The 20156-nt window shown below is 42.9% G+C and overlaps 1 protein-coding gene across 2 annotated transcripts in view; it reads left to right on the top strand.

The window, feature by feature from the left end:
* ARID1A (AT-rich interaction domain 1A) overlaps window positions 1-20156 on the top strand; it is an 88092-nt gene that overhangs the window by 19091 nt on the left and 48845 nt on the right. For both annotated transcript variants that reach the window (XM_024249900.3, XM_009233312.4), the window contains exons 2-4: window positions 14711-14923; window positions 16208-16660; window positions 17758-17874. In XM_024249900.3, the coding sequence (XP_024105668.2) occupies window positions 14711-14923; window positions 16208-16660; window positions 17758-17874 (783 nt within the window). The remainder of the gene's footprint in view (window positions 1-14710; window positions 14924-16207; window positions 16661-17757; window positions 17875-20156) is intronic.

Below are 20156 nucleotides of genomic sequence, written 5' to 3'. Positions count from 1 at the left end.
TGATGACAAACAGAATCCCAGACTACATGTAAATTAAGTTCCTACAGCTCAGTGATCTGTCACAGATATCTTCTTTGGCAGGATATAGAAGTATGTATTAGAGAAATTTAGGATCTTTTTTGTAGAACTGAAAGACCAGCAAAAGTTTGCAGTTGTAGATAAAACAAAAAGAATGGGAGAAGTTAGAGAAAGAAAACGAGGCTTTGAAGTTTTGTGGCTGGGGCAGTTTTTATCTTTATTTACTTTGTTTATTTGTTTGTTTTCAGCACTTATCTGCAAATCAGTTTAACATGGAAGAGGGAGGAGTATTTTAGAAACTAGATCAGAAGATGCATTTAGAACAAAAGTTGGAATGTGCACACCTGGGTAAAGCTCTGTAAGGTTACTCTTGCCCCTCCATGTATTCCTTAAGTGTACCATATCACTTAATGGTAGGTAATGATAAGTAGGGCAGAAAATATCAAAGGGACAGCAATATTCAGTTGGGCATGTGGTCCGTCCATACCAAGGACCTTTTCCTAGTAGAAGCACCAGAGGATGGTCTGTGGGAGGAAGTACCTTTTTCTGATTTCAATCTATATCATCTCCCATAGGGAAAAAGTTTCTAATTTTTGAGCATATATTGGGATGCAGTATACCAGTGTGTCTTTGCATACCATCAAGATTTCCTAGACTTTGGTGATATTTTCCATTTCTCAGGAATTTTTAGGATAAGAACTTTTTAAAGTTCACTTAATTGCCCAGTCCTGTTGTTGAAATGTTGTTTAATTTAAAGCATAAAATATGCTGGGGAGAGTGACACACGCCTGTAATCTCAGCTACTCCAGAGGCTGAGGCAGGAAGATCACATGAGCCCTGGAGTTCCAGGCCAGCCTGGGCAATGTAGGGAGACCCGTCTTAAAAAAAACATGAAATAGTTGGGCCTTGCCAATGTAAGAAGTCATATGGCAGAATCTTTTTTGAAAAACCTGTGAGTATCAGGCTGGGCGCGGTGGCTCACACCTGTAATCCCAGTACTTGGGGAGACTGAGGTGGGCGGATCATGAGGTCAGGAGTTTGAGACCAGCCTTACCAACATGGTGAAACCCCATCTCTACTAAAAATAACAAAAATTAGCCGGGAGTGGTGGCACGTGCCCGTAATCCCAGTTACTCAGGCGGCTGAGGCAGGAGAATCGCTTGAACCCGGGAGGCAGAGGTTGCAGTGAGTCAAGATGGCGCCATTGCACTCCAACCTGGGTAACAGAGAGATTCTGTCTCAAAAAAAGAAAAAGAAAAAAACCTGTGAGTATCTGCCACATGCTAGTTGTTTACATTAATGTAAAAACACTTATTGAGCTTCTACAGTGAATCAGATAGTATGTTATGAACATAGGATTCATAATTCCTGCCTCCATGGAGTACTTTCTAGTGGGGAAAAATATGTAAGCAGATAGGCACAAATAACTGTAGTTACAGTTGTAATAAATGCATTGGAGAACAACACAACTGTTTTTTAAAATTCTTATTTATGCTTACCTTGTCTGATCGGTGGCTTTGTACTCTTGAGCTCTTAGGATGGCTTTGTACTCTTGAGCTCTTAGGATGGGTGCTGGTCAGTTCTGAGTCCCTTTCCCTCTAGGGTCAAGTTTTATAGGAAGTTATCCATTGAGGCATGCTGGGCTAGAGTTCATTGTTCCTCAGCAAGGCTCTTCTGTTTGTTTGTTTGTTTTTGTTTTTGTTTTGTGGGGAGATGGAGTCTCACTCTGTCACCCAGGGTGAAGTGCAGTTGTGGTCTCAGCTCACTGCAACCACCGCCTCCCAGGTTCAAACCATTCTCCTGCCTCAGCCTCCCGAGTAGCTGAGATTACAGGCATGTACCACCACACCCAACTAATTTTTGTATTTTTAGTAGAGACAGGGTTTTCCCATGTTGGCCAGGCTGGTCTTGAACTCCTGATCTCAGGTGATCTGCCTGCCTCGCCCTCCCAAAGTGCTGGGATTACAAGGTGAGCCACTGTGCCTGGCCAGGAAGGCTCTTCTTTTTGTGGTGCTATATTGCAGGACATTGGCATCTTGCTCCCCGGGTAATAAGTGCCAGTAGCACTATAGAGTTGCTGTGACAACCAAAAAAGGCGCTTTTATACATTTATTTCCAAACACTTCTCAGTGGTTGGTATTGCCCCGGTTGAATACTACTGGCTGTACTGTCAGGATTCTTGGAAGGAGCTTTGAACAAAATCCTCTGGGAGAACAGACTGAAAGTAGGTGGTGCTTGAGACTTGGACTGGCCAACCCTTTTGGTGTCTGACTTGTGTGTTCATGTTTTTTAAGTAGGTATTTTGAAACTGCTGTCAACCCCATTTTGCCATTTCTCCTATTGAGGGTGAAGAGAGAGAAGTAATGTCCATTGTGTGTGTACTTTATGAACTGGCACTGTAACAAGCATTTCACATACTTATCATTTGAACTGTTTTGTATCTTTATTAAACAGTTTTTAATCCCTGTTTACAGATAGTTCTGGTGCCAAGAGATAAAGTGACTTGCTCAAAGTGGTGTGAAACTGTACTTTTTTTTCTTTTTAAAAAAAGTACAACCTAAATTTATTTGATTGTCATTTAACCTCTAGTTGATGACTTTGGGCTTCTGGTCTTAAGTGTATGGGACAGACCTTAATTGTTCTACAAATTTCCAAACTCTACTGCCAGAAACTTAGCATTTGTGTAGGATGATGATAGCTGACATTCTGGATGCTAGAGGATACAGCAGTGAATTAAACACACACAGGACACATAGATTAAACAAGATAAATAAGTGAACCATATATATAGTATGCTAGTGATACATGCTTGGGAGAAAAAGTTAATCAGGAACCAAGTATAGGAGTGTGGAGGGTTAAAATCTTAGATGAGTTCACCAGGGAAGGCCACAGTGAAGTGATGTTTGACATGAAAGTGAGCTATACTAATATCTGGTTGAATAAAGTATTCCAGGTGGAAGGATCTGTGAATACAAAGGCTCTGAGGCTAAAGGATGCCCAGCTGATTTGAGGAACAGTTTTTTGTTTGTTTTTGTTATTTATTTTTGTTGTTGTTGTTGTTGTTTCTGAGACGGAGTTTGCTCTGTTGCTTAGGCTGGAGTGCAAAGGTGCAATCTTGGCTCAACGCAACCTCCGCTTCCCAGGTTCAAGCAATTCTCCTGACTCAGCCTCCTGAGTAGCTGGGATTACAGGCATGCACCACCACGCCCGGCTAATTTTTGTATTTTTAGTAGAGACACGGTTTCTCCATGTTGGCCAGGCTGGTCTCAAACTCCCGACCTCAGGTGATCCGCCCGCCTCCGCCTCCGAAGTGCTGGGATTACAGGCGTGAGCCACTGCACCCAGCCGTTGTTTTGTTCTTTATTTACTTTATTCGACCCTGAAGTGTGGTACTACTATCTGTTCTGTTGATAAGGAAACTGAGAGACAAAAGTTGAAGGCACTGCAGGGGCAGAGCTCTTAAGCCACTGCCTAGAACTGGCCATGTACAGTAGTCCTCCCTTATCTGTGCAGGGATATCTTCCAAGACCCCAAGTGGGTGCCTGAAAGTACCAGACCCTATATGTACAAATGCCCCTCGGTATCCGTAGGGAGTTGGTTCCAGGACTCCCTGAGGATACTGAAATCTGTGGAATATATAAAATTGCATGGTATTTGCATATAAACCATTAATAGGTACATTCTCCTGTATATGTTAAATCATCTCTAGATTACTTATAATACCTCATACAATGTAGATATGATGTAAGTAGTTGTTATGCTATATTGTTTAGGGAATAATGACAAGAAAAAAAGTGTACACATTCAGTACAGGCACAACCATCGTAGGCCTACTAACTACATTTTTGATCTGAGGCTGGCTGAATCCGTGGATGCAGAACCCATGGATACAGAGGTTTGACTGTACTTTGTTTTTCCTATACGTGCATACCTATGATAAAGTTTAATTTATTAGGCATAGTAAGAGATTAACAATAACTAATGATAAAATACAACAATTATGTGATTGTGGTCTCTCTCTTTCAAAATATCTTATTGTATGTAATGTTTTCAGATTGTGGTTGACCGTGGGTAACTGAAACCTTGGAAAGCAAAATCAAGGATAATGGGGGAACTCCTGTAGATCCAAAGCATTTCGGTTCAGCATTAATGGGGACAGGAATTGCCGGGCCACTAGAGTTTCACTTTCTCTTCTACATTCCCCTTTCCTTTCCTGCTTTTGGGCATAGGGGAGCATTTGTTTGTTTTGTATACATATCTCTATCTCTGCCTACCTGAAATTTATATTCTAGTCAAGGATACAGATAGCAAACAAGATAAATAAGTAAAGCATTAGTATGTTACGATACTTGCCCAGGTGAACCAGAAAAATCTGAGACTGAGTATAGGAATTTGGGAAAGCTTGATTTTGGCTGAAAGTGCTGCTCATTTGGGAATCTGAGGTACATTTCTAGCTTTTCTCTACTGGCCGGGCACTGCCCTCTTCAGACCATTGTTTGGCTAAGGAAAACGAATGTACATCTGAATTCTAGACACACTCTGTGCTGGAGATGGATTTGCACTATAACAAGCATTTCACATACTTATCGTTTGAACTGTCTCATATTTTTGTTAAACAGTTTTTAATCCCTGTTTAAAGATGGTTCTGGTGCCAAGGGATGAAGTGACTTGCTTAAAGTGGTGTGAAACTCTGTACTTTTTTTTTTCTTTTTAAAAAGGTACAACTGAGGCCAGGCACAGTGGCTCACGCCTGTAATCCCAGCACTTTGGGAGGCCGAGGCAGGCAGATCACCTGAGGTCAGGAGTTCAAGAGCAGCCTGACCAATGTGATGAAACCCCGTCTCTACTAAAAATACAAAAATTAGCCAGGCATGGTGACATGCGCCTGTAATCCCAGCTACTCGGGAGGCTGAGACAGGAGAATTGCTTGAACCCGGGAGGCAGAGGTTGCAATGAGCCGAGATCGCGCCATTGCACTCTAGCCTGGGCAACAAAAGTGAAAGTCCATCTCAAAAAAAAAAAAAAAGGTACAACTGGGCTGGGCGTGGTGGCTCACACCTGTAATCCCAGCACTTTGGGAGGCTGAGGCAGGTGGAACACAAGGTCAGGTGTTTGAGACCAGCCTGACCAACATGGTGAAACCCCGTTGCTACTAAAAATACAAAAATTAGCCAGGCGTGGTGGCACACACCGGTAATCCCAGCTACTCAGGAGGGTGAGGTAGGAGAATTGCTTGAACCTGGGAGGCATAAGTTGCAGTGAGCCGAGGTCACGCACTGCACTCCAGCCTGGTGACAGAGCGAGCCTCCGTCTCAAAAAAAAAAAAAAAGTACAGTCTTCCAGCTTGGCCAACATGATGAAATCCTGTCTTCACCAAAAATAAAAAAAATCAGCCAGGTGTGGTGGCACAGGCCTGTAATCGCAACTACTAGGGTGACTGTGGCAGGAGAATCACTTGGACCCGGGAGGTGGAGGTTGCAGTGAGCTGAGATGGCGTCATTGCACTCCACTATGGGCGACAGAGCAAACAAAACTCCATCTCAAAAAAAAAAAAAAAAAAAAGTACAACCTTAATTTATTTGATTGTCAGTTAACCTTTGGCCATGTAGCCCAAATGCTCCCAGACTGGACACGAGACTCTTAAGATTAAAAATACAGATTCCTGGCTGGGCACAGTGGCTCATACCTATAATCCCAGCACTTTGGGAGGCTGAAGCTGGCAGATCACTTGAGCTTAGGAGTTGAAGAACAGCCTGGGAACGTGGTGAAACTCCATCTCTACAAAAACTGGCTATGATGGCATGTGCTTATAGTCCCAGCTACTCAGGAAGCTGAGGTGGGAGGATCACCTGAGCCCAGGATAGGAGGTTGAGGCTGCAGTGGGCCATGATTGCACCACTGCACTCCAGCCGGGGTGACAGATTGAGACACCCTGTCTCAAAAAAAAAAAAAAAAAAACAGATTCCTGGCCTGGCCCGCATCCCAGACCTGCTAATTAATAATCTGGAGGGTAGAATTGGATTTAGTAGCTGAGGAGGTTGAGGTTCAACCTGGTTGATTGTCTTGACCACTCCCTCAGGAAGTTGGTTTGAGAACTGGGATTGGACCCCAGATGTACTTACTGCCTCTCAGTTTACTGCTCTTTGCACCTGGTTGTACTGTTGCCTTTTGAGATAAAAAGTTGTAAAGAAGGGGACGTTTAATTTTATGAGATGACATTTTGGTTCTTGTTTCGTAGTTTTCTTGGGGTCTTACTATTGTTTTTATCACTCTGGTTTGTTTTTGTTTTTGTTTTTGTTTTGAGACCGAGTCTCACTCTGTCACCCAGGCTGGAGTGCAGTGGTGCGATCTCGGCTCACTGTGACCTCCGCCTCCCAGGTTCAAGTGATTCTCCTGCCTCAGCCTCCCGAGTAGCTGGGACTACAGGCGCGTGCCATCACGCCCGGCTAATATTTGTATTTTTAGTAGAGACCGGGTTTCACCATATTGGCCAGGCTGGTCTCGAACTCCTGACCTCATGATCCGCCCTCCTCGGCCTCCCAAAGTGCTGGGATTACAGGCGTGAGCCACCGCACCTGGCCTAACCCTGGGTTTTAAGCAGTACCTGAAAGGATTTTTTCCAGAGAAGTTACTTGGTTTCCTTAGTGGCTTTTGTAATTTGTTTGAAATAGGGAGAAATTGGTTAAGTTTAGTCTTAGAAAAAAGTGATCTTCATCATTTTAGGAAGAGCATTTTCTCTGGAAATGATTATAGCCACCTGTTATGGAAAATGTGGCTAATGAAAGTGCCCTGGATGGAGAGAAGGACTTATCATTTGTTGGGATTCATTAGTTTGGTGCTGTAGCTGCTTTATTTGAAGGGCCCTTTCTAGTGCCAAAGAAGTGAAGAAGTATCAGTCACCTGGCTGTGGTTTTTCTGGCATGCCTCTTTTTGGTAGACAGCTGTGAGGTGGTTATTATGGTTGGTTCTCATAATCTGATTGAGTTTTGCTACATGATTCAATGACTCTTCCCCTTTTGGTCTCCTTCTTCTAACCTTAGTGAGTTTTGTCTTATCTTCTGGTCTGGAAGGATAGAGATGGTAGTCTATATATCTCTAAGCCCAGAAGAGAATGAGGCCTTTGTCTTGTTTTACATCACTTTCTAGATGTTCTTGGTTTGACATCTGGTTGCAAGCCCCTTCCTGGAGGTTTGATCAGGCTAGTGCTTCAGGGGATATCATTGGAATGGGCTAAGTCTGCAAAGGGGAATGTGTCTGATCTTCTAGAATGGTTTCTGTAAGCAGAATGGGGTAGATAGAACTTTTCACTGATTTTTGTGGGGTTTTTTTTGTTTGTTTGTTTTCGAGATAGAGCCTCGCTCTGTCACCCAGGCTGGATGCAGTGGTGTGATCTCTGCTTACTACAACCTCTGCCTCCCAGGTTCAAGCGATTCTCTTGCCTCAGCCTCCTGAGTAGCTGGGATTACAGGCACGTGCCACCATGCCAGGCTAATTTTTGTATTTTTAGTGGAGACGGGGTTGTGCCATGTTGGCCAGCCTGGTCTCAAACTCCTGACCTCAGGCGATCTGCCCCCTTGGCCACCCAAAGTGTTGGGATTACATGCGTGAGTCACTGCGTCTGGCCAATTTTTATTCCACTTGGAAATTTATGGAAGTTTGAAATAATTTTTAAAAAACAAAACTTTTTTGGGGAGTGGTAGTTGCAAACTAGTTGTTGATGATTCCTCTCTTACCAAAGGCAGATGGTCAGTTTGTTTAGAACTTGAATGAACTAGAATGAAGGAATTGTGAAGTAGAAAACTGAGGTATGGTTCCTAGGTTATGAATGAAGAGAATCATAGGCTGAGTGGGTTTGATTCCCTGCGACAGGTGTTGGTATAATCTGATGAGATTTTTTATTTTCCTGTCATCAGTTTGGCTTCAGGAACTCTTTAGTGTTGTCTCTGTTGAGGCCAAATAGGAGGTTAGAAATCTCTTATTGTCCTAGGTCATATAAACAGTCATGTTTCCCCACTATTTAAAACAAGATGAAGGTAGTCTCCTTATTTTAGGAGGCGGGGTCTAGGAGTAAAACTAAGACAAACATGTTTCTGGACAATTTCTCCTCAATTGGGGGCTAGGGGTTCTTGACTAGTCTTCAAAGAAGGCCTGAAATACTAGGGGATAGAGAAAAGACAGGATAAGGGGCATTAGGTACAGTTATCTGGCTGGGGAGAGAAGGGACAATGAGAATGATTTATGCTGGTCATTTTATGTACCAGGGTAGATAGGGTGATTTTTTTGGTGGAAGCCTAGTCTGTCCTAAGATATTACTCCTGAGATCTAAGTGAGCCACGTGCAGCTGGCAGGAAGCTGAAAGCTGTTGGTTGGGAGAGGCCTTAATTTTTACACTTGCCCCTGCCTGGAATGCCCTATCACAGGGGAGGGTCCCATACTGGAACTGGATCAACAGCTGCCGCCTGTCCCTGGAATCACAGGAAGCGGAGGACGGGGTGCCTTTGTATAGGGAGCTCTGAAGCCAGACAATAGTTTGTGCTGGCGGGGCCATGTGGCGAGTCATGTGACCTGGGGCTGTTTTCTGCTGGGGTCCTTACCCATCTGTTCTCTCGGCTCTTTCTGGGTTATCAGGCGCCAGTCCAAGTCCTCCCAGGCAGCCAGCTTCATGGCCAGAGATTACGAGCACTAACCTTCCTGGCAGGGGCGGTGTGGCTTCGAGTTTATGCAGATTAGCCATGTGTTTCTCACTTCAAGGCGTTCCACAGGAAAAGCCTTTTCCTGTGTTTGGCTCTCAGTGGGCGGTTCCCAGCTTACTGTACTGGGACTCAGCAAGCAGCAGGCATGCACCAGAGGGATCACAGTACACTGGCCCCCCTCTCCATTCCACCTCCAATGCTACGTCACCACAACACAACCACTCGCGCTCTCATACTGTTGGTGTCATTCATTCGGTGCCAAGATTGCTTTAAAAAATTCCCTTGGCCCCAGTTCAAACAGGAGTACAGCTGGGATGTGTTAGATTTTAGGCAGTCTGCCCTCAATTTGAGATGAGTTATAAATAGCAGTGCCGACTTCCTTAACTACCGCTCTCTGAGGTAAAATGCAGGTTAATTACTGTGGGAATCAATTAGGGGGGTTCTTTTGGTTAAAGAGCCAGGGATGCATTTTTTTATTGTTATTATTAAAAGTCATATAACAAATCTAGCCAGGAATAAATTGAAAGCACAAGGAGTAATAATATTTAAATGTCCAAAAGCCAAGGTTATAGCTCTAGGTTTACACTAGCCCCAACTAGTTAGCATTTAGGATGATAAAATGAGTGGTGGTCAAGACTTCTGATGGACTCCTTTTTGGCAGCCCCTGGCCCAACCCTCTCTGTTCTTATTCTTGCTGGCCCTTGGCACTGTTGAGTACTAAATTTAGCTCCTTAGGGTTGCTGCCTGGTCACTTCTTTCTATATCCTTGGATTGGAACTGGAGCTTTCCTCAGTTGGACTTTTATTTAAATAAAATTATGAAGTTTCTCTTTCCTGGTGCCACTGCCACGTGGTTGTGGTACATTTTTGTGAATGGTATATCTCTGCTTAGAAGTTTTGAGTTCTTGGCTCTGTCTTCTCTGCTCTCTCCTCGGTCATGGTCGGATGGAGAATTTGCAGCTATTTTAATCTGCGAGTTTCACAAAGTGGTTACTTTGGGTTATAAGATATTTAGCCCCAGTCCACCTTAAAAGTCTAGTCTGTTATTTCAGCAGTTTTTGAGAGTCATTTTGGTTTTCCTTGATGCAATCAGAAGTTGTAAGAGGTTCCAGTAGCTGACTAGTCTGGAGGGTCTTGTATTCTGTTGGCTTGGAGCAGGGGAACTCCCTATGCAAGGGGTCTGTCTGCTAGCTGTTTGTTCTGAATATATTCAGAAGGACAAGCTGCTAGGCGTCCTTGCCTTTGATGCCCCTAAACTGCATCTTTTGATACATTTCATTTGGCAGGCAGTTTATAACATGGCCAGTGATCTGGAAGGAGATAAGTGGTAGATGGAGATGAGGAGTCTTCTTATGGCTCTTTCCCCTTTTTTATTTTTATTTTTTATGAATGCAGGAGAGTATATAGCAGGGGGCCCGACTTTGCTGATCAAGGGGCAGCATTTTCCTCTCAATTATGTGTCTCTGTGGCAGAGCCTTTGCTTTTGAAGTGTAATCACAGTAATCTACTCCTGTGGTTTCCCATTGAAAGGATTTCCTCTGTCTTTCCCAGAGTGGAATCTCTGGCTTTTTGCAGCTAGGGTTTGGAGTTTCCATCCCCTGCCTTGTGCCTGCAGACTGCTGATACTGGCTTTTGTATCTTGCATGTAGGGATTTTTCTGGTCTGAAATTGCTACTTTCCAATAAAACTGATTAGTGAAGATTTAAGGCCCCTTCTCTGTTACGAGAGATTGGGAGATGGCATTTCGTTTATAACTGCAAATCACAAATCTTTCACGATGGTTTTAAATGTCCTAAGTGTGAGTTAGGTCCCTGCCCACCTCCCCTTCTGATTTGAGCAGATGTCTAACTTTTACATGAGATGAAAATAATCTGATTGTTTGAACTGAATATATATTTAGTTTGCTAAATAAGCTGCATATTCTGTTGATCATAAGCCTTTTGTGATGGGAGGGAGTCAAAAATCTGATGACCAGAAAAAGGAAGCATATTAATTTTATTTTTAGAATATTTCTTTGATGTACCTTTATTTTTGGTCTACAAAGATTTCCTAAAGTTGAGGTGGGACATTCCTTGAACCCTTTATAGCCCTCATGTAAGTAGCTGTACTCAATTGGGAGTGCAGGCCTCCGTGTGAGAGAAGAAAAGGTGACTTGTCCTTAGCCTTTTGTTTTTAAGCAGTGTATATGAGGATGCCCCTGCAGTTCTGAAATTCTCTCTTTTTTTTTTTTTTTTTTTGAGACAGAGTCTCGCTCTGTTGCCCAGGCTGGAGTGCAGTGGCACGATCTCCACTCGCTGCAGCTTCTGCCTCCTGGGTTTAAGCAGTTCACCTGCCTCAGCCTGCTGAGTAGCTCGGATTAACAGGTGTGCGCCACCAGGTCCAGCTAATTTTTGTATTTTAGTAGAGAGGGGGTTTCACCATATTGGCCAGGCTGGTCTGGAACTCCTGACCTCAAGTGATTCACCCGCCTCAGTCTTCCAAAATGCTGGGATTACAGGCATGAGTCACTGCGCCCAGCCTTGGGTGTTTTTTGTTTTGTTTTGAGACAGACTCTTGCTCTGCTGCCCAGGCTGGAGTGCAGTGGCTCGATCTCGGCTCGCTTCAGTCTTCACCTCCCAGGTTCAAGTGATTCTCATACCTCAGCCTCCCGAGTAGCTGGGACTACAGGCATGTGCCGCCACACCCAGCTAATTTTTGTATTTTTAGTAGAGATGAGGTTTCGTTATGTTAGCCAGGCTTGTCTCCCAACTCCTGGCCTCAAATGATTCACCTGCCTTGGCCTCCCAAAGTGCTGGGATTACAGGCGTGAGACACTGCGTCCAGCCAGGTTATTCTTAAAGTGTGCTTGTTCTCCCTTGAATATTCTCATCCTTCTTTCTCCTCTTTCACTTCATTCCAACTTTTTTTCTACCTTCAAAGTCATAACCCCTGTGTTAAGGTTAGATTTAGGCTATGACCCTGGCTTTATGGCTAGATAGTTGGATTTGGGCTTTGTCCCCATAGTGTCTCCTACCCTTTTTTGGAATAGGACAGCATTGCACATTGAACAGTCACTGAGCCCAAGCTCTGTACTTTGGTATTTGGGAGAGCTTTGAAGATAAAACACCTGATCTCTGGCTTCCCAGAAGTTAGTCTTGAGAAATGCAATCAGTTAGTTGGAATAGTTAGTTGCAACTAAGTGTTAAATCTTAGGATGCTAACTGGATTTACAATAGGGCATTTAGAAATGTGAGAGATCAAAGTGTGCTGAAGATAGGGGAAGTGGCTTCATTTTGAAAGGTCAAGTTTCTGTTACTAGAAGCCACTGTGGACAGGAGGGCAGGGCAGGATGCCATTGCATAGAGCTGGACATGTACAGTATGTGGGGAATCTTGGAGTGAGACTGAAAAAATGTGGAAAACTGGTTCACATTGTAGAGGGCTTTAGAGCCAGATAGAAGCACTGTTTTATCATTACTGATAATCGCTACCATTTATTGGACATTTAAATACCAGGCACTGTGTGAAGTGTGTTATGTGCATTTAAAGAACTGATGTGTTCAAGGTAGGATGGTGAGAGAGGTAGGATTTGGACCCAAGTCTATCAAATTATTACACTATGCTCTATGTAATAATACTGTGCAGGATTTAGTAGTTAGGAAGTTTGGAACTATTATTGACCAGGGAGTGGTGGAAGTGATTTGGGAACAGCATTGTCCTAGAACTGCTCTAACATAATAAGCCACTAGCCACATGTAGTTGTGTGAATTTAAATTAATTAAATGTAAATAAAAATAAAAATTTAGTTCCTTTGTCATATTTCAAGTGTTGAATAGTTACCCATCACAGAAAATGTTATTGGCCAGTGCTTCTCTAGATCACTGGTTCTTAGCTAATAGTATACACCGGACTCATTCAAAGATCTTAAGGAGGTTGGAGAAGAGCACAAGCCCTTCCAGACCCAGTAAATTGGAATCTCTAGGGAGAGGCCTAGCCATTTGTGAAGCTTCACAGAAAATTCTAATCTGCAGCCCTGGTTAATAGCTACTGCTCTAGAAGCTCTATAGTAACCATGGTAATGACTGCCCCTCATGTTGTGGGGAGACCTAGACTGACAGAGATACCCAGAGCAGGCTGATCTCTTTGTTCAACAAAATAGTCTCTCCAGTTGGAGGCCACATGGACAGCAGCTGCAGTCTGTGATGAGATGAGGACCTCAGTGTGATATGTGGCATGATATGGCCATGTAAGCCCCCAAGCTCTTTACAGGAGAGTGGTGATGTTTTGGCTCCATTGCCAGGTGTATTGGGGAGGACCATATGCTATTTATTAATTGTTGTTAAATTGGAACTTCCTAAGTAACCCTAAAATCTATGTAGCTCTAAAATTATGATAGGGAACATTATTGGAGCTTCTGATGTGGATGAAAGACTTGGGCAAAAATTGTTTAGTTAGGATTGTTGGAAACAGTACTTTAATAATATTAACATGTAGTAGTGATTTGGGACACAGTTTTACTATGATTTTGTACAGTTTAGAAACATGAGGGAGGAGTATTCCCATCATCACTCACCAATTTAGCTGAGATTTCAGATATAGCCTAAGAAATAACTCTTGCTTCTCTTTTTTCCTTTTGATATTAAGAAGAACAGCCTCTGTGGCTTATTGTCTTACCTGTTTTCTTTCATGAAAGCTCTACTTCCTCTACTATAAAACACTTAATAGCATTATTAAAAAATAAACACGTACAGAGAACGAATTGTTTGGATGTCCCCTTCCTTTATTTTGGAGGTTTTGTTGTTGTTTAAGGTCTTAACAGCTTAAATTATAGAATAGCTCATTAATTATTGAATAATAGAACTAGAAGGAACCCTAGGGATAACCTAGACCAGTCCTGGGAGGTGGGTTCTAGCAGTCTGTTTTAACAAGCCTTTCAAGTGATTCTGATGCATGCTAAAATCAATGAACCACTGAACTCCTTCATTTGATGGTTAATGATAGGCCTAGAGTATCAGTATCTATTTCACCCCCAATGTAAGAGCTAGTTTTTAAGTTTTATATCAGACCCATGCCTACTCTCCATCTTGTGTGTATCTTAAAGGTGCTTAGAGAAACTTCCCCCTCCCCACACACCACCAATAGATATAGGTAGATATTTCTGGCAGGGGAAAGTGTGCTCTGGAGTGCCAGTAGGATAAAGGCATATCAAAAAGTGAATGAGCTGATTGAACCTGTTGCTCCACAAAGAGCTGGAAAGAAAGCTGTTTGCATCAAATACCTGTGAATTGAATTTTGAGCTTTCATTATAGGTGCTAGCTGTACCTCTCTGTCTTCTTGTTCTTTTTTTTTAACTTCCATGACAGCCTACCATTGAATCTTCTTGTCTCTCAAAGAGACAAAAGTTCTGTTCTTTTTATATCTTCAAACTCTTGAATATTAAAGGAAATGAGCTTTTCAGTTGAGATGCACAAGGCTCTTAATTCAGAGTTACCATTCCCTCAACTGTCACTTAGCTTCTTTGCTTATTTGGAAGAAAGCATAAATTTAACTGTGCCATAGTGCAAACAGGTTATAGATGTGTAAGGGGAGTTTCCACTATTGGGAGAATAGAAACATCTAGATGTTTGTGTATTTGAATTCCCCGTCATGGTATTGAAGCATCAATTTTGGTGTTTAACAAGGTGATGGCAGTGCATAGCAGCACCGTCCTCTACCAACTGAAGGACCTTTGTTTATACCCGGCCTGTCCCTCGGATCTCAAGCAGTACCACAGTTACAAAGCAGTTTTTAGCTTACAAGATGTTTTCACAAATAGGTGGTATTTTCATTTTTCAAATGACAAAATTAGGGTTCTGAGGCGGGTCAGTTGACTTAAAGGTTACTAGGTTGGTCTCATTGCTCTTTCAGAGTAACTGTATTTCTTTGTAGCATACAGACTAAAAAAACCTGTGTACTTGGGTTGTATATTCAGTGGCCAGAGGCCATCAAAGCTCAGGTTAATGAAATGCTCTTTATTTTGTAGCCATCCAGTCCAATGGATCAGATGGGCAAGATGAGACCTCAGCCATATGGCGGGACTAACCCATACTCGCAGCAACAGGGACCTCCGTCAGGACCGCAGCAAGGACATGGGTACCCAGGGCAGCCATATGGGTCCCAGACCCCACAGCGGTACCCGATGACCATGCAGGGCCGGGCGCAGAGTGCCATGGGCGGCCTCTCTTATACACAGCAGGTAGATGGTGATTGTGATTACCTTGACCCTTGTCGCTGTCCAAAATCTGATCTGTGAGCTATAGAATCAGAATGTATCCTTGGCTTCCAAGCCTCTTGACAGGAATGTAGACCTGTTGGCTCAGTTAATTACAGAGTGCTACTAACAAAGCCAAAGCTATAGGCACCATCCCGTGTGTGTGTTCCAAGGAAAACTACTTACTCCCTGGTCACAGGTACATATCTCTTTTTCTCTTGACCTGACTGGCCAGCTTATACCTAGTGAGTGGTGATCTCTGAATGAGATGGGATGAAAGGCAGTGGCTGAACACGTAGGCACTGCTACTATTAAGAAAACCATTCATATCATGTGCCCTGGGGATGGAAGAGGCCCTTTATGATTCTGAATACCTTTAACATATCTGCCGTCTGGTTCAAAATGAATGTGACTGGGAGTAGAAGAAAAGGGGAAGATTAAACAGAAAAGATGTTAACAGCATTGATACAAATGTTAAGATTTCCCCTTATCCATCTCCTTTTGTCGAACCATTCACATCATTATCTCTTGTCATTTTTGTATTGACAAAGTTTTCTATCATTTATATTTGAGTGATATACTGAAAATAGTGAGGGAGAGAATATAAAACAAATTTTACTTCTAAGACTTTAAAGCAAAGTACGCATTTAATATAGAAAATTGTCTCTTTTTTCCAGTAGAGGAGAGATGAGGTAATTTTATTTATTTTTTAAATTTTTTTGCCTGCTTACTAAATATATCCCCAGTGCCTAAAATAGTGCCTGGTACAAGTAATTGAGTAGGCTGTCAAATATTTTTTTTGAATGAAAACTAAATGAAAGAGAGAACCAAAGTAGCTTAGTGATTTGCACACTGTCTGAATTACCAAACCCTAGGTTTTCAGTTGGTTGAGCCAGGCTGCTATTGACTATTCATTGTGGTACAGATTCCTAACACTTATAAAAACAGTCTAGGCCATGATAAAAAGAGTAGGCTCACTGGTAGAAACAGCTGCTCTTAAACTTATGTTAGTTGCCCAAATAGTAAATAGTGTAAATTTTCAGTGGATAAATGTAGTCCACTTGTAAACAAACCACCTAAAAACCCAGCTTGGCCGTCCTTCCTGGCTCAGTTTAGGCAGGGATGAGAGAAAAACCCTGGGCCTCCTAAGTATGAGGCTTTGCATGCTTGCTTTCTATACTCATCATCAGTGCATAGCTTCTCACAAAACACTTCATCTTTCCTCATGCAGAAGAGTCAGTGCTAAAAGTATATTTTCCTTTCCTACAGATTCCTCCTTATGGACAACAAGGCCCCAGCGGGTATGGTCAACAGGGCCAGACTCCATATTACAACCAGCAAAGTCCTCACCCTCAGCAGCAGCAGCCACCCTACTCCCAGCAACCACCGTCCCAGACCCCTCATGCCCAACCTTCGTATCAGCAGCAGCCACAGTCTCAACCACCACAGCTCCAATCCTCTCAGCCTCCATACTCTCAGCAGCCATCCCAGCCTCCACATCAGCAGTCCCCGGCTCCATACCCCTCCCAGCAGTCCACGACACAGCAGCACCCCCAGAGCCAGCCCCCCTACTCACAGCCACAGGCTCAGTCTCCTTACCAGCAGCAGCAACCTCAGCAGCCAGCACCCTCGACGCTTTCCCAGCAGGCTGCATATCCTCAGCCCCAGTCTCAGCAGTCCCAGCAAACTGCCTATTCCCAGCAGCGCTTCCCTCCACCGCAGGTAAGATATCCCTGCCTCCTGCCCTTCCCTGTGTGTGACTACAGACAGCTTGGGGGTTAGTGTCATGAGAACTTTGCTGTACAGAGTGGTTCTCTAACGTGCACTTAAAGACCAATTAAACTCTGGGTAAACATGCTAACTGGATTGATTGAACTAATAAAGGCATAACCTCCTTAACTGCATAAAGACCTGTAGCTCTCCTTAATTCCTTAATGATGAATAAATAGGGCAATGGAAAGTTTCATAGATGGATAAGAAATTAAAGATAATGGGACTTTTTTTTTTTTTTTTTTTGTAAATCAACATCAAAACTTCAGCATCCAAGTAAGTTGGTCTTTTTTCAAAACAGTCACTTTGAAAGACGGTACTGTACATTCACTCCAACTGCCATTCCATTCTGCTATCGCTCAAAATACTTGGATCCCTTCATTTGGAATTGCCACCAGAGCTGATACCACATTCTTTAGAATACTCTCAGTGGTGGCAAATCTTATTTTTTGCGGGTGGATTTTGTTTGGGGAGATAGCAGAAATTCATTTGGAGTTATGTCTGGTGAACAAGATGTAGGTAATAGAGCCTAAAATAGCATTTGGGGTTTTATTCTTGTAGAGCCTAAAATAGCATTTGGGGCTTTATTCCTGTAGAGCCCAAAGAAAAGAGATGACTGAGTGATGACAGGTCCACTAAAAAGTTTATGTATTGGTGGCACTGTTGGAATAAATATCTCATCCCAAGGTGATGTCTTTGAAGGAAGCAGTACTCATTTTAATGCAGAGGTTCTAGCATGATTTTTGTGGTTTCATTGGTCTCATTCCTTGATAGATTTAACTTGAAGTTGGCCACACATTAGCATTTAACCCCAAGAAACAGCCCTCTGTAGGCAGCAATAAATGGGTGACAATTCTGTCAGAAAGAGTCCACTGTTGACATTCTTACAAGTCACGGCTTGGATTTTTCTGGCCTTCATATAATACTTTTCGCAACTGGGCTTTCTCTCACACTCATGAGAGACAGTCCCATAACCCTTTCAACAGTGAAGTAAGCTTGCCTGGTTTATCAATACCAGGCCATCACAGCTTTTGTTTTTCTTGTTGTAGGAGCTATCTCAAGATTCATTTGGGTCTCAGGCATCCTCAGCCCCCTCAATGACCTCCAGTAAGGGAGGGCAAGAAGATATGAACCTGAGCCTTCAGTCAAGACCCTCCAGCTTGCCTGTGAGTATTTCTGCACCTTCTGAAAGGTGATAGGGGCAGAGAGGAAACCAACGCAAACTAGTTAGTTTCTGGTTGGAAGTTTAGCTAATTTTGACCGAAATGAATAAGTTATTTCTTGAATTCAAGGAACTTAAAAGCTGACTTGTAGATGTCTATTCTGTCTCCCTGCCCAGGGAATAGGTTTGTGATCTGTTTAGTTTGTTTTTGTCTTTTTAAGTCTTGTGCTTTTAGACATGGACCCACATGAGGGGCAGAGAAGATGGAGATACCAGAAGCACTGTCTGCTCTCCATCAAAGTTGAGAAAAGTATCAGTTTCTTGACTTTACTCTTACAGGCTTAATTTTTAGGTTTTTGGCTTAATGTTTAGCTACAAGGTAGGATCCTGGAGCAATTCAGCATGCATTGTCACATTGAATGTGGCTGGAGCAAAAGCAGTTTTTCTGGTGGTGATTTTGTGTGAATACTTTTTTTTGTTTTTTGGTAGAGTACTTGATGCCCAGGTGCTTGGTTATGGAATCAGGTACTTATTTATGGGATGGACTGACCATATCCTGAGAAAGGCAGTATAGTCTAGTGATTAAGAACTTGGGCTCTAGAGCCAGAGTTCCTGGCTCTAGCTTCTGCCACCAACTCTGTTTCATAGGGGTGGTGGCGAACATTAAATAGGTTACTAGAGAGCGCACACGAGCACTGCACGTTGTAGGCACTCCATAAATGTCAGCCTTTGTAATCATCACCTCAGAGGGCATTGGGACTGTGCTTTATATCTAAAAGGCAGTTAACACCATACTAGGTGGTTGTAGGAACCTTTACTGTTAGTCTTAGCTCTGTGGGCAAGTTACTCAGCCTCTGAAAGTTAATCTGCTGGGCACAGAAATAAAATAGGCTACTCTGAAATCTAGTCATCTAGTAAGATGGTGGGTAGCAAACCCACAATGACAAATCCTGCTTCAGTTAGGAAATGGAAATTCAGCCACATACCCAGATAAGAATCTTTTGGAATTTTGACTCTACTTGGATATAAAACCTGTGTCTTCATTTATTTTGACCTGAGAGAAATGGTTTCAGGATCTCTAAGAAATAGGCAGAAAGCGGGAACTCTCTTCATCATGAAGCTTCCCATGGATTCCCCTGAAGGTCTCTGAGACACCTCAATAGGGCAAGGTCTGCAGAGTCCCTTAGCACCTGGTGTTCAGGCTTCTGAGGCCAGAATGGACATAGGACGTCTGAGACTGTTGACTTTCTCAACTGAGGAATTGGGGGAAGGAAGTGCCTTAATAAAGTGATCACTCTTTGTTCCCTTCTCATTAGTGTCTGTTGCAATCCTTTTCTGCATCCTGAACTTCATTGGAATGTGCTTTTTAACCTGATTCAGTCAGAATGTGTAACCACTCCCTCATCATCTGTGGTCTGTGGCTAAATCTGGGTGAGGTGCTATTGTGTCAAGAACCCAAATCGGTGGATTTCTGTCAGTGCTGTAAGTTGCTTCATTCCAAAAAGTTTTTGCTTGCTTCTGGTGACCTTTTTTGATAGATCTGTATTTGGCTTTTTTTAATTTATTTTTATTTATTTTTATTTTTTATTTTTTTGGTCCTGAGAAGGCTTGTATCCAGAGATGCTACATGCCTTGCAAGGGTTGGGAATCTTAAGAACTTCTTACCTGACCCACTGAAGTGAAGGTGAAGGTGTTGGCAACCTTTTAGGCCCAGGGGATGGTTGTTCCTGGGAAGGCTATCACAAGGAACATTCCCAAGTTTGGGCTTTTTCTAAAGATTCATCCAAATGGGTCATTTGCTCAGTGATAGAAGCTCCATGTGGGAGGTAAGCTGGCTGGGTTATTGGCATCTTGTTTTTTGAATTGCTTTTTATCCCTTTGCTACTTGGGCAGGCATCAAAAAGTGGTTATTCTTTGAAATTTTGGTTTGATGCCAGATTTGCCTACGCAGGCTAGGAAGCAGCCCCATCTGAAGAAATGAGAAGTTGAATTCCCTACAAGAGCCCTCTCCTTTCTTAACCAGTTGTGTTAAAGGATCCCTAGGTTTGCCAGTGCATCCCTTCACTAAACAAATGTTTATGAGGTACCTGTTGGCACCAGAGCAGATTCCAGGCTGGCTGGAGAGCAGCCCTTCAGATTTCACATTGCCCTCCTTACTCATTCACGTTACCTTCTTGGCCCTAAAGGCATTATGATTGTGACCCTTGAATATTACAAAAATTAAATTTTGAGGAGTCTGTGCTCAGTTATTGATGCCAAGCCATTTAGGTGCTATTATCCTGATCA

Source organism: Pongo abelii, chromosome 1 (assembly GCF_028885655.2).
Source record: "Pongo abelii isolate AG06213 chromosome 1, NHGRI_mPonAbe1-v2.0_pri, whole genome shotgun sequence".
NCBI lineage: Eukaryota > Metazoa > Chordata > Mammalia > Primates > Hominidae > Pongo > Pongo abelii.
Note: the sequence above shows the minus strand (reverse complement) of the source record. Positions and strands in the feature narration are given on the sequence as shown.